The sequence below is a fragment of the Suricata suricatta genome, chromosome X, assembly GCF_006229205.1.
Source record: "Suricata suricatta isolate VVHF042 chromosome X, meerkat_22Aug2017_6uvM2_HiC, whole genome shotgun sequence".
NCBI classification, from domain to species: domain Eukaryota; kingdom Metazoa; phylum Chordata; class Mammalia; order Carnivora; family Herpestidae; genus Suricata; species Suricata suricatta.
This window is the reverse complement of record NC_043717.1, coordinates 72,928,439-72,942,583: the sequence shown is the minus strand read 5'-3', so window position 1 is coordinate 72,942,583 and position 14,145 is coordinate 72,928,439. Positions and strand designations below refer to the sequence as shown.

The 14,145-nt window shown below is 51.8% G+C and overlaps 1 protein-coding gene across 3 annotated transcripts in view; it reads left to right on the top strand.

Moving 5' to 3' along the window:
- Positions 1 to 12,391, top strand: part of TSC22D3 (TSC22 domain family member 3) — a 61,040-nt gene extending 48,649 nt beyond the window's left edge. For 2 of the 3 annotated variants that reach the window (XM_029929963.1, XM_029929964.1), the window contains 2 exons: positions 9,660 to 9,711; positions 10,856 to 12,391. In XM_029929963.1, coding sequence (XP_029785823.1) covers positions 9,660 to 9,711; positions 10,856 to 11,086 — 283 coding nt within the window. In that variant the 3' untranslated portion in view covers positions 11,087 to 12,391. Of the gene's footprint in view, positions 1 to 8,589; positions 8,932 to 9,659; positions 9,712 to 10,855 lie in introns of those variants that run through there. The other variant, XM_029929965.1, reaches the window with a different exon arrangement.
- Positions 12,392 to 14,145: the final 1,754 nt, after the last annotated feature.

Genomic DNA, 14,145 nt, shown 5'->3' with positions numbered 1-14,145 from the left:
CATCCAACTTCGGCTCAGGTCATGATCTCACAGTTCATGAGTTCGAGCCCCATGTTGGGCTCACTGTTGTCCGTGCAGAGCCTGCTTCAGATCCTCTGTCTCCCTCTATAAAAAATAAATAAACATAAAAAAAGAGCCTTGGGGAACCTGGGTGGCTCAGTCGGTTAAGTGTCCGACTTCAGCTCAGGTCATGATCTCATGGCTTGTGAGTTCAAGTCCCACATCGGACTTGCTGCTGTCAGCTAGGAGCCCAGAACCTACTTCAGATTCTGTGTCTCCCTCTTTCTCTGCCCCTCCCAACTCATGCACGCTTAAAAATAAATAAGCATTAAATTTTTTTTAAATGAAAAAATAAGAACGTCATAAAGATTCGTTTCTTTCCCTCTGTAGCCCACCAGCAAGGTTTACCTACTGTGTGTCCAGTTGTCTTCCAGTGCCGATCTGCCCCTGACCACTCTGTTGAAAGTAATATGAAAATAGAGTTCATTCTTAAATACGTGTAAACCGATGATGGCAGAATGTGGCATTTTCCCAGGGCTTTTTCATGGAGAAAAAAAGAAGAAAAAACTTTCCTAATCCCTCAAATTATAGAGAGGTCCAGGAATGATCATTCGAACCCAAAAGTATGACTCGGACGGTGATGTTGTAGGCAGCACAGCAGCTAGGTCAGGCAGACATCTTGTACTGAGAGGATTTTTTTCTGAGTGCCCTTCAAATCACATTTCTCAGGTAGCCAGTCACATAAGGCATCTGTGCCAGGAACCAGCTCTAGTTAGAACGGTCCTCATGAGGAACCTGTAAGAATCATTTCTTTGACATTCATATGATTGATTACATACAAACAGTGCTTGCTTTTATTTTTCTTTTAATTTAGTGTGTGGTCGACATCTTTGAAACCTGTGCACCTGGCAGCACAAGGGCTTGCTGTTCCTCGTGTACAGTGGGAGGCTTCAACTGGCTCCCCCTGTACCCATCTGACGGCCTCTCCACACTTCTCCCAAGAACCCTATCACCTATGACTCAACACAGCACGCAGCCGGCCCTGGGTGTCAGGGAGAGCCAAGGCTGCGTCTTTTTTCTTTTAAGTTTATTTATTTCTGAGAGAAAGAGTGAGCACTGGAGAGACAGAGAGAATCCCAAGGAGGCTTTGCACTGCCTGTGTACAGCCTGATTCGGGGCTCAAACTCACAAACTGTGAGATCATGACCTGATCAAGAATCAAGAGTCAGACACAACCGATTGAACCACCCAGGCACCCCCAGGGCTGTGTCTTTTGATACTCTGGCTTGGTCTAGAGTGTCCTGCCTTGCCATCTTGCCACGTCCTGTTGTCTTACTACTTCTTCGAGGTCAGGAGGAAGCTGGCAACAGCTGAGAGAGAGAGGGAGAGGAAGAGAGAGAGAATATCCATGATGTTCTCCTGCCTATCTCTGTGAATTAGACTTGGTGAAAGGCTGAGAGGACGTTTGCATGGATGTGTGCGCCTCTGTACTTCTCTTTCTTCCTGATAAGGTGCGTATATTCCTTGTCAGCAATTCTCAAACTGAGCTGTGAGGCCTTCCTTAACCCTCCCAACAAACACTCTTTTGAGCTCCCTGGCACTGTTCCCATGGCTAGGGCGGGGGCTGTCCAGGGAGGAGCTTCGTCTTGTATCGCTCCTTCCTTTCTGTGGTGCAAGTAGCGTGTCCCCTGCCCACTCCTGCCACTGGTCTCACCGAAGCTCGGCTGCCTCCTTTCCATCCAGGAAGCTCCAGGGCTGGGGGTAGCTGGAGAGTGGGGAGGCCCTTTGAAATCTGCAGAGCCCCTCTTCACAAGTCAGAGAATCCCACCACAGAGCATCAGGGAGCTACCTCAAGTGTGCCCTTGGTGAATAGCTCTGCTATGAGGTAAGCGTGGGCCTGGGGCTCACAACACAAGAGCCTTGGGAGGCTCATAACGCTTGCTCATTGTGGCCCAGGAGCCCAAGCGCCTAAAGAGGCTTTCATTATTACCAGTGTTTTTGCTCCCCAGGAGTCCTGTACCATTTCAATGGTCACCCTGTCTACATGAGGGCCCAAAATGGAGCCAGGTGCCCCACCTTGGAGCCCCTGCCCTCTTCATAGGCCTCTTATCGGCCAGCTCCGCATCCCCAGAGAGATCCTCCTGGTTCTTGTCTTCCAAGCCTTGCCAATAGCCCTCAGTCCTTCACATACCACTCAAAATAACCCTGGCAACCGCTAAGAAAAAATGGCTTGGAATTTTAGCTCTTGGGGCTGTTCCACAGAGTAGAAGGGACAGGAACAGACCTTGCCAGTGTCTTCCTGGCTCAGGTCAGCTGGTGGAGGGCTGGTACAAACGTTAAGGGTGGCCATGTCCTTGCCGCTTTCTCTCCCAGCCCTGGGCAGGCTGTTGTGGGCTAGGATTCCCAGAGGGTAGGCTGTGACTGGGGGAGGGGAGGCCGTCTGCCCGCCTGAAGATGGTGCAGGCTTGGGAGGGTGAGCCTCCCAAGGTTAACCTTAACCAAGGTTAAGATCAAGAGGAGCTGGCTAAAGAAGGAAGGCCAAGATGTTGGCAGTTAGAGGTGACCCCTACCCTAAATATAGACACCCCTCTCGCAAGGGAGTGGTCACTCAGCAAATATCTATGCTTTGTTTACAAACAAGGTTTACAGACCCCTTAGTTTACAAATGCTGAGGGTTAAGGAAGAGAATCCCAGTGAGCAGCCCTGGCACTTAGGCTAAAAGGTCAGAGCAGCTACTTAGGTCCGAAAGTCCAAGCTTTGCAGCTGCTGTGTTATCCCTTTCTAGATGGGCAGAGCGCAAAGGTCAGGGTAGGGAAAAAAGCCCAGCCAGTTCTGAGGAATGAAGCGATGCCCAGGGATGGCAGTGGTTGTCACCCTCCCAACCCCAAGCTACCCTCCCAGACATCCTCAAGTCCTGGGCTTTTTCCTGAAGCAGACATTTCACTGAGATCTAAAATTTGCTGCAGGCCCAGGATATTCTGGAAGGAAGCACAGTTTTTGACTTGTCAAAAATTTGTTTGTTTGTTTAAATCCTCCCCCGCAAAGGACCTTGTGCTTTAAATAAGCATTCAGTCAATTTTGAAGTGAATTGAGTAGAACATACTTTAATTAAATGATAATGGCAACATGAAGAGGGAAGAGGAAGAGGAGGAGGGGGTGATTCTATTGGCCAGGGTTAATTTTGCAGTCTCTTTTTCAGGAATATCTATTTCATTCTAGGAGATGGGTAATGGGGAGGGTGGAAAATGAGAAGAGGGCTTGGAAAAATGATGGAGGTCAATTTTCCCGGCTGTGAGGCATAGGAGAAAGGAGACAGGCATAAATGTGCCACAAGGTTCATGAGATTTAAGATCCACTGAACCAAACAGCATTCCTGGCTAACATTGCCAATACTTCCAGTCTTGCTGAGACACCAGGAGGAACTGCCTCCCCTCAGTTAACCACCAAAGTTGGGGTGACCAAGATGATTAGACAAGAGCACTTTTTGAACTTCTCTGAATGAGGGTGAGCGGGTGGACTGCCCTGTCAGAATGGGGTTTGGTTCTGCCTGACATTCCTAGTGTCACTCAGAGATTGTTTGTGAAGCTCACATGGGACCCTTTCCCGGAGGGAGCTGAAAGGCACGATTCATTTGCTCCTGTCGTCATTTGGTGTCAGGGTTTGGCCCAAATCGGTTGTTAGAGCAGCTTCTCCAAGAGAGTGTCCATCTCCACCAGGGCTCTCCTTGGGGTCCCTCCTACCACCGCCTTCTGCATCTGCGTCCACATCCTCCCCCACCATTTTCCTGCCCCCCCCCGAGAGTCGGGGTTCTGGGCCTTGGCCATGCAGGGCAGTTCACATGACCCACAGAGGACAAGGCGCTCTCTCTATCCCCATCTTTCCTTCTTGCTTCCCTCCTTCTGGACTTTGGGGATTTTCCATGAAGCCAAAGTAACAATGTAAGTGGCAGTGACCTTCCTGTCTATAGTCTTCCACACTGGAGGGGAATCAGAGGGGAAGAGAGAAGATAAGACAGAAGCAAGGACAAATTAAATGATGGCATTTCAGCCTCCTTATTCCCCCAGCCTCTTCAGAAAAAGGGACAAGTAAGTAATTAGAAGTAGCCAGAGCTTCAGCCGGAAGGGGGGGCCGGGGTGGAGGGGTAAGAGGGGAGGGCTGTTTTGCAGCCGCCCCATTAACTGTGCTAACGCTCCAGTGCTCAATATCCTTTTTGATTTCCTTTTCCAGCTCCTAACCCCGTGTTTGCTTTGTGGCTTATCCTGCACCTCTCACATCGTGTCTTTTTCCACTTCTCCTGACACAGGACTCTGTGTTTTGCTGGCACCATTGCCGAATCTTTGGGTGGAACATTCCCTGTAGAAAATAAGGAAGACTTGCCTATAAATAGTTTCCTTTGGGCTGCGTGGTACACAATGCTTCAAGTGTGACAAAAAGGGAAGTGAGATGTTCCCTCTCAATGCCATCCCCAACCCTACCTGACCCACCCTGAGTCGGCTCCCCACCCCTCATCAGCGTGCTGAGATCCAGTCCATGCATTATGTCCCGCCGTCCCATGGGAACCCCAAGTAAGAAGCACTTGTGTCCTAGAGAGTCTGGCTTTTGAAGTAGACCGGACCAGTGGGAATGCTGAGACACTTCCTCCAGCTCAAATAAGTCGGCTTCCAGGCCCTCTGAAAATGGGGGGAGTTGGCGCTGTCATCCCATATGCCACCCTGCATCTAGAAGTCACCCCTGAGAATGGGAGAGGGCAGCTGTGTCTGCTTAATTGCCGAATCCCGTGGCCACAGAGGCTAGACCTGTGAGCCAGCAAACGACCTGGCTCATTAGCCAGCCGTTGTTGCTGTGCTGGCTCTGGGTCCAGCCCAGCCTGTCGAGTGCAAGATGGAAGAAAGGGAATTTGGATACACGCGCTCAGGTCACTGGGCTGGTGAATCCCTAGCCCACTGTTTCCTGCCTGGGGCCCACCTCCACACAACACAGGGATGCAGAGAGCCCCGTGGATCAGCACTTTCTCAAAAAAGTTAGATCACATCATAGATACCTTGTACGGCACAAGCCTCCACTCACTGCGAGGTTTGGTGCAGATATTATGGGCAGAGGAACTTTCTAGTGTTCTAGCAGAAAACCTTATGGAGTCCTCCTACTTCTTCCCTTCTCCCCCTCCTACATGCCCTTGTTTGAAAAATCTCTCCACAGGGACATTTATGTCCATTGTCTTGCCTTCACGAGCTCTGGGATCCTGGGATCCAGCCATTGTTACATTGTTTACTAATGGTGGATCCTAAGGCCTCAAGGTGATCACATCTCACTTGGCTAGCAGCTGGCAAAACTAGAGGTGTAGAGGGGATGAGAGATTGGCTGAACGTGGGCTGACATGGGACATCCTTTGTTTTGTAAAACTAAATCTCTGATAGGAGCTCATTTTCTTGTGGCTCGCTTCATTCTCCTAAAAGCTGAGCACAGCAGGAATACGGGACAACAAAAAGTTAATTAAGGATGCCAGTTAGTGGGGCCCTAGGAAGTGGAGGTTTTCCTGGACCGTGATCATTCTTCTCAGACTACTTACTTCATTTGGGGCATCATATACCCCATATACCCCAGGACTACATATTTCCATTGCGGGAGTCACAGGGCTGGATTAATATTTCCTAGACAGAGTGAGCTTTCTTTGAGGACTGTGTGGCTGCCTTTTGAAATGATATGGGTGAGCCCAACCCTCCTATAAAGTTTACTCAGACACTTTGGATATTCTTCTGGTCCCCGATGCTGCTGTCCCCTGCCAGGAGTGTCAGCAAAACTGGCTGAGCTGACGGAGCTCAAAGTCGGCCTCTGGCCCATTCTGCAGGCGTCCTGGGGGCACATGTCCTGCCCCTCATCCTTTCTTCTTCCTTACTGCTTTCCGGGCACCTCTAACCCAGCCCCCAACTGCATTGATTCACTTATTCAACACACCTAACCCCTACCTCACTCCTAAGTGCTGTAGGAACAAACTTGGTCTCTGGGCCAGGAAGACCTGGATTGAGTCCCAGCTCTATAATTTATTAGCTGTGCTACCTTGGGCAAGGTAGCATCTCAGACCTTTGGTTTCTTCATCTGTGAAATGATGGTGACAGCGCCTACACGACAGGTTTGTGGAGTAGCTGGCACAAATGGTCTGGCCCACAGGTGATACTTGCTTAATGGTAGACATTCATTTTTTTAAAGACCGAGAGCATGAGGAGGGGAGGGCCAGAGAGAGGTGGACAGAGGATCAGAAGCCTGGTTTGAGCCAATGGTTGCGAGCCCGATGCGGGGCTTGAACTCACAAACCGTGAGATCATGACCTGAGTCGAAGTCAGACACTCGACAGAGCCACACAGGCATCCCAAACTCAGTTTATTTTTAATTGAAGCATAATTACCATACAATTCAAACACAATGTTGCTAGCAAACTTAACTTCTCTTCCTTTCCCTTCCTGAACTACCTCAGTTTCTCTGCCTCTGACTCCATATAAGAGAGTCCCCATGGAAGGAGCTATTTTTTCTTCTGTCCTATGCCTTGTCACCCTGGTGGTGTTTTTTTCTCTGCCAACCCAGCTTATTTATCTCTCGCTCTTTCTTTTCATCATCTCCCTTGGAATCTTGGGAGTGAGTGGCAATAGTTGAGGAAAGATTTACAAGCCATTGAAAGCTCTGTGACTCTTTCCTGGGGTCAAGAAAGCTCTCTGTGGCACAGAGGGCAGATTACTCTATCAGGGAATTCCAGTATCAATTAAGCTTCTGACTTAAGAAAGTATTTTTTTTCCTCAGCTAGTGTTCTTGATGACCTATAAATATAGTCTGTGCCTTGTTCTGCCAACTACACACAGTTGAGTGCAAATATGAAGTTGGGAGAATTTATGACCTAAAGGTAATATAATATCCAGAGACTCGGATTATCTCCCACCTTAACGAGGGTGAAGAAATACACTCTCCTGGGCCGATGCACAGTAGGTTCTCTTAGTTCGATTGTCAGCCCTTTGCAAGTAAAATGGCTCCTTGTGCATGTGTTATACCACCTGTGGGATCCCATAGGAGCCCCATGTCATAGTGGCAAAAAACTTGTCTGGTGGCACAACAGCACTGGCGGCCTGGAGAAAATCAAGGTCTTAAGACTGGGCTTAACTGGGGCCTTGGCCAGGCTGTCAGTGCCAGGCACCTGGTTAGGAGAAATAGCCTGAGGCAAATAGTAATTACCTTCTTCACTGATAAGAGGCCCCAGTACTTTTCCAGGAGCATGATTACATTAGGGTATTTCTTTGGACCACTGCCTGAATCACAAACTGATTCATGGCTACTGGCCCCAACTTCATCCAAACTATTGTGTACGTGGTGGAACCCGATGTTCTCCTCATGGCCCTGAGTCGGTGTCAATAATCCTTGCTGATGCGTCATCACCTGTCCCTTGATCTGTCTAGATTGCTTCTTCTGGTTGCAATGCCGCCTCTGTCCACCAGGTGGCCTCACTTAGGAAAGAGAAGGAGAAAAGGACATCTAGCCACTGCAGACTTTTGTTCAGCTAGAGGCTGAAAAGAATGAAAAGATATTTTGATGGAGACATATATAACTCTTGGTAGGCAACAACCACCTCATTTTCCTTGTAACAGGTAATCTGTTTATTCCTGAAGTAGCCTCTCTTACCTGTGGCAGGGCGAATCACAGGGCAGGTGTTTTTCTGGGATGATTTATAATATAGCCTTGGTTTGTAGTTTGCTGTTTTATAGGAAAATAACGAAACCTTATTTTTTTAAAAAAAATAGGGACGTGAAATCCTGGATAACACGGAAGATATTTTCTCTGCAGAGTAGGGTATGGAGATCAAAGGAAAAGGGTCCCATCTTGTGGTCACTCCAGCACTCATTTTTCTACCGTCTCCTCCCCCACCTCCTCTGTCACCCACCTGGCCCCCAAACTCCCCCTGGTTCATGTTCCCATACTCACCGGAGTTCTTGGACACTCTCCTCTCCCTACATGCACACTGGGGTGCCCAGATTAGTTCAGCCCCGTACACATCCCGAGTAAGTCACAGATTTGTGCATGTGTCAGTTCACAGAGGGTGTACATCCACAGGAGGAGGAGGTGAGTGTATTGGGGCTGGATGCAGGCCAGCAGGCTGGGTGAGGGGACATGCAGGTGACAAAGTGTATGTACAGGAGAGCAGCTGAGAAGGCAGGTGGCGGCCAGAAGGTGAGGCTCCTGAGGTGAGAGTGGGTATCCAGGGAGTGTGGTGTGTGATGGCACTGCAAAGCCATGGGGGTGTGCCGGCTGACACCTGAAGAAGAGCTTTGGAAACCAGCGCCGCCCTTTACTGAATGCTTTCTGCTCTTGTTAGAGCGTTTGGACTTCTTTCTCCAAGAATCAGCTCCGGTTTGGTTTTTACCAATCTCCAGAGCCCTCTCTGGAGATGTCAGTTGGCACAAGAAAGTGCTGAACTGTTTACAGTCCTAGCTTAAGGTTCAGGGAGGGGATGTGGTTTAACTGGACCACAAAGCCCGGTACAGGACTCATTTGCATGGCCCCTGACGCCATGTGACGCAGCCGGCTCCTCCTATATAAAGAAGCAGAAGCCGAAATATCTCCGAGTCTGGGTTGGACTGGCGGATGTGGAGTTTGTGACACACTAGGTGACACCCCTCGAGCACTTCCCTTCAATTCTGAAGCGCCTGCCTGCTTTGAGTCCGATCGGCAGCCTTCGCCCCCCTCCTAGCTCCTGGGCCAAACTTGCAGAGCCCAGCCCCTTGTAGCGCGCCAGCAGCCGCCAGCCGCCCAACCCGCCCAGGCAGCCCGAGCCATGAACGCCGAAATGTATCAGACCCCCATGGAGGTGGCGGTCTATCAGCTGCACAATTTCAACATCTCCTTCTTTTCTTCCCTGCTTGGAGGGGATGTGGTTTCCGTTAAACTGGATAACAGGTAACCACTGGCCGCAGCTCCCGAGCCGAGGCGCCGGCGGGGGCTGGGCTGCGAGCGGGATCTCCGAGCGAGCCTTGCGCGGCCGGTCCCCGTTCCCCGCGGTGCAGCATCCTGGGAAGGGGCGGGGGTAGGGGACGCAGGGGGGGGGGTCACCGCCGCGCTGGGATCCGCCGTCGAAGCGTCCCTGTGGCCGCTGCGCCTGGAGAACGAGCTGCTGCAGCCCGAGGCGGAGGCAGCTGGAGGCAGAGGGGCGGCGGGGCTGGGCAGGGCCGGCCAGGGGGCTGGCTGCGCGCCGTGCGCCGCTGGGGAGCAGGCCGGAAGCTTCCGAGCCGGGAAGGAATTCCTAGCTAGCTTCGGAGCGCGGTAGGTTCGCCCGGGACCTCCTGGGTCGGCGCTGGAACGGGCCGGCGGCGGAGGGGACTCCCTGGGCCGCGAGCCCCCATTGTTTGCCTGTCGCTTGGGTCCGCCTAACAGGCCACGCTGTCCCGAGCGCCCCGGGACCCGCGCGCTGCTCCACGCGGAGCCCTGGGCGACTGCGGCGGGGAGCTGGCCCGAGTGGGGAGATGCAGTTTCCTGCTGCAACCTGGGTACAAAGTGCCCGGGACTCTGGGCCAGGGAGGCAGGAGAGAAGAAGAGCTGGGGCAGATGGAGGACTTTGGCTGCCACTGCTAGGTACTCTGAGTGGAACCAAGTGGGTAACGCGGTCGCTTTGCTTTTTGTCTTGGCAGTGCCTCTGGAGCCAGCGTGGTGGCCATAGATAACAAGATCGAGCAGGCCATGGTGAGTGGCATCACTGTGTCATTCCCGTCCCCAGACCTAGCTGCTGCTTATGTAACTCAGGGCAGGACTGAGGGGGTGGGTGCAAAAGCCTTTAGGCAAGAGCCTGAGGAAGCCAACCACCTCCTTCCTATGCCCTTGGAGCCTCTAAGTAGAGTCCCTTTAGAGCAGCACCTTTTAGGGCATTCGCAGTCTGCCATTGCTGGACCCCATCCATTCCTCCTCCCTCTCTTTGCAGCAGCCTCTAGCTACCTCCTGGGCGGGTTGCAGGGCATGGAGCTCAGACTCTTGAATCTGTCTGCATCCCCGCATTTGGCAGGGGCTGGAGTGCTCATTGGATGCAATTGCACTGCAGTGCCTCCGCAGAGCCTGGGCTGGGGTCAGGAGTGGGGAGGAAACAGGAAGCAAAGCACCCCACCCCTTCTCCCTCTCCTACCAGGTAGAGGTCATACTCCACTGAGCTGCCAAAATGGCTGCAGGGGGTTGGGGCCTCCAGCAGTTAGCAACCACTTCACTGTGTGCCCCCCCCACCGTGCCCAGTGACACAGTTCTGTGCCCCCAGTGCAGTCCTCAGATTCAGAGAGGATGCAGCAATCCCTGCACCTTCTCCCAAGGCCACCAGTGTCCTGTCCGGCCAGGCTGTGCCATGGATGCAACCTGGTGTGCTGGGTCATTTGGAGAGGAAGAGATTCCAAAAGAGCCAATTTTGTTCTCCCTGGGAAGATGTGTACCACAGACAAGCTCTGTGGGGTGCCCAGCAGTTCCTCCCCGGGAGGTGGTGGGCCAGCAACAGGACCTCATGTGGAAACGGGGATAGAGCTAACCACCAGCAACCAACAGAAGTTGCGCCCAGAAGGCTCCTAAGTGGCCAGCTTTGGAAGTCACTGGAAACTTGCAGAGGGCATCCTGTGTAGTTCAAAGCTGGGCTCCCAGCTCAGGCATGGTCTAGTCAGGCAGCTCTCTTGAGTGGGTCTAAGTGCTTTGGAGCAAGGGAGGGATAGGGCTGCAAGGCCAGGATGCCAGGAGAGGAGGCCGGGGGTTCAGTGGCACGAGGGACAGCGCAGGTGCCCTGACAGCAGGGTGACAGTGCTGCAGAGGGACCACAACAGCTCCTGGATGGCTTTGTTGTGATTCCTCTCTGTGGCAGGATCTGGTGAAGAATCATCTGATGTACGCAGTCAGAGAGGAGGTGGAGATCCTGAAGGAGCAGATCCGGGAGCTGGTGGAGAAGAACTCCCAGCTAGAGCGTGAGAACACCCTCCTGAAGACCCTGGCAAGCCCGGAGCAGCTCGAGAAGTTCCAGTCCCGTCTGAGCCCTGAAGAGCCCATTCTGGAAACCCCACATGCACCTGAGGCCCCTGGTGGTTCTGCGGTGTAAGTGGCTCTGTCCTCAGGGTGGGCAGAGCCACTAAACTTGTTCTACTGAGTTCTTTCCAGTTTGTTTTTGGTTCCCCAAGCGTCATCTCACGTGGAGAACTTTACACCTAGCATAGCTGGTGCCAAGAGATGTCCCAAGGACATGGCCACCTGGGTCCACTCCAGTGACAGACCCCTGACAAAGAGCAGGTCTCTGGAGGCTGAGTTGCGTGGGGCCACGTTACCCCCAGCCAGTGAGCCTCTAATGCCACCATGCCCTGGGGGCTCCCGGGGCCTGGGCAACTTAGCCATAACTGGCAAAGGAGAAAGGTAGTGTGAGATGTGATGCCAGTTTACTCCAGAAAGCATAAGGGGTCTGTTTTTCATTTCCATGGCCATCTTCAGCAGCTTCACCTGACAACGACTGCTCCTATGAAGAAGCCACTCCTGTTTTGAGCAGAGACAGCCTCTCTCTTCTCCCCTGCCTCGCCAAGGCTGGGCCACAGATAGGAGAGATTGAGCCAAGTCGGCCTTCTGTTGGTTCATATGGTCTAATGCATGGCTTTGCGCACAGCCCAGTGTGGGATTACAGCTTTGGGATGACCGCTTACAAAGTTCTGTTTGGTTAGTATTGGCATAGTTTTTCTATATAGCCATACATGCATATATATACCCATAGGGCTAGATCTATATCTTAGTGTAGCGATGTATACACACACACACACACACACCTATGTATTGAAGGGCCTAACTGGCTTTGGGAGTATCAACTGGGCCCTTATCTCTTAAGGCTAATTCTTTGACTGTGTTCATTTACCAGGTTGATCCAGTGTGTCCTTTAGGTTTAGTACGACTAAAGAGAAAAGGCAGGGAGGAGGGCCAGCCTCTGAATGCGGCCACGGATGCCTTGCTGCCGCAGCCCTTGCCCCATGTGTCCCCCCACTTAAGATGCGTGAGGTCCTCATTCGAATGCCAAACCCACCATTCAATGGTGCTGACTATATAGAATGGGGTTCAGAGAAGAGCAGCTGGGACTTCACATTGTCATCGAGAAACTTTTGGTGTTTGTGGAAAACTTGCGAGTGAACGGCGTGATTGGCTTGCTGGTGTCCCCTCGTGGACAAGGGATGGACGAGGGGATGGCTTTGGCCCGATGGTGCCTGGGTGATGTGCTCAGGGAACTTGTGTCTAGGGGGTTTGATGGCAGAGAACACGTTCCACTTTCTGACACCTTATCCTGATGGATGTCTCCAGGATTTGGATTTGGATTTTTCAAATGTAGCTTGAAATTTCAATAAACTTTGCTCTTTTTTTTTCTAAAAATAAACCTGGTGTCTGAGTGTAAATGGAGCAGATGGTAGGGGGGCCCCTGGCATGGTTGGGGGCGCTGTTTCTCTGACTCACTAAACATTCACAAGCACCCCATAAGTGGCAGACCAGCGCCGCATCCGTGACCTTGCAGAACCATCAAAACACCCCATTGTACCAGGTGAGGAGGCTGAGGCTCAGCCATTGTCAGTGACTTGCCCGAAGTCATCCTGCTATTATGGCAAATTGGGGGACCCAACCCCACATCTACCTCCTTGTCCCCCTCCCGGCTTTCATAAGTCAGCTCCAGAGCGAGTGGCGAGGTGACCGCTAATACACAACCTGAACCAAACGTGCTGATTTGGGAGGAAGGATACCCCAAGAAGGCCCAAAAAAAAAAGGGCACAATATTCACAGGAGGAAACTAAATAAACACAAGTGGGCCTCTTCCCTCTCCTGAAAACATCATCAGGAACACCTCCTGCATTCTCCTTAATACCAATCTACAGGAGACCCTTAACCTTGGCAAAGGAGCTAAGAGGACCCTCATGAGAAAAGGGCAGAGAACGTTTGCAGTGCCCAAACCAGAATCCCCTCCCCCAAGGAAAGATGCTCGGGATCACTGCGCTTGCACTTGTCACCTCTGAACGTTGGGTCACAAAACCGACCAGCCGGGCTCAGATCCTGACTCTGCTTCCTTCCTCTGGTTCTCTGTGGGGTCCATTCTCACCCATCACCCTTTCCCTGGCCCCAGGTCTCTGGCATCCAGAGTCTTGCCATTTCTCTGATTCTATCCACGAGTTATTCAGTGTCTCCTCCACCACACCCAACTCTGGAGCCACCATGGATCCTGAGCTGTGTACTCAGACCCACCGTGTACCCCAGGGAGTGATCCCATTCACTCTCAGCTTCTGCTAGCATCTACACCTATTCCTTTGCCACTTGAGATTTAACAGAACCCCCTGATTTTCCTGAACTGCGAACCTCAAGGTCCGAGAAGTCTTGGCCTCCGTCCCTTGTGCTAATCACTGCCCAAATATATTCAAAATGCCAGGCTTCCTTCACGGTAGTGGTCATACGTGATGGTCTCTTCTTTTCCAACTGCCAAAACTCTTCTTCAGAACTTAACAGCCCCTGCCCGCCTGGCCTCTTGAATTCCAATTTCCCCACCTGCTCCTAACCTCTCTGCTCCTGATGCCAAGTTCCTTGTGTGCACCAGCCAATTTGATCAAGGCACGCACACTTCACAGCTGCTGGAACAAACTTTGGACCGGACAGCCACCCTGACCCAAACAGGGCTCTCCCTAGCTCCCACTAGGTCCCAAGCCCCACCCCCTTTCAAGAAGCCCTCAGGGACTTTTCGACTCTTCCGTTCATCTATAGACTTCCCACACCACTCTCCAGTCAAACAAGAACCCACAGATGCAAAAAAGAAATCCAGAAGATGGCTCAGCAAACACACGGCCCTCCCTAGTCATCCAGCCCTTCCCTACCAGAAAAGGGGAAAAAAAACTGGCCCATCGTCACAGAGTGGGAAAGAGAGAACAACTTTGTTTCCTAGGCAACCCCAACCAAACAGAGACAAACACTACAACCTCTGAGGCCACAGTGGTTGCTAGACTAGATAAGAGGAACTTTGCGGCTGTTAGTCACATACAGGAGAAGCTCTTTGTTGTTGCTCCACAGAAAACCAAGTCAGGGTGGGGAGCTGCAAAAGAACACACTGCTGCCGGAAAGCCCTTCATGGACTTTGGGGTTCTGGGATCAGCTGGT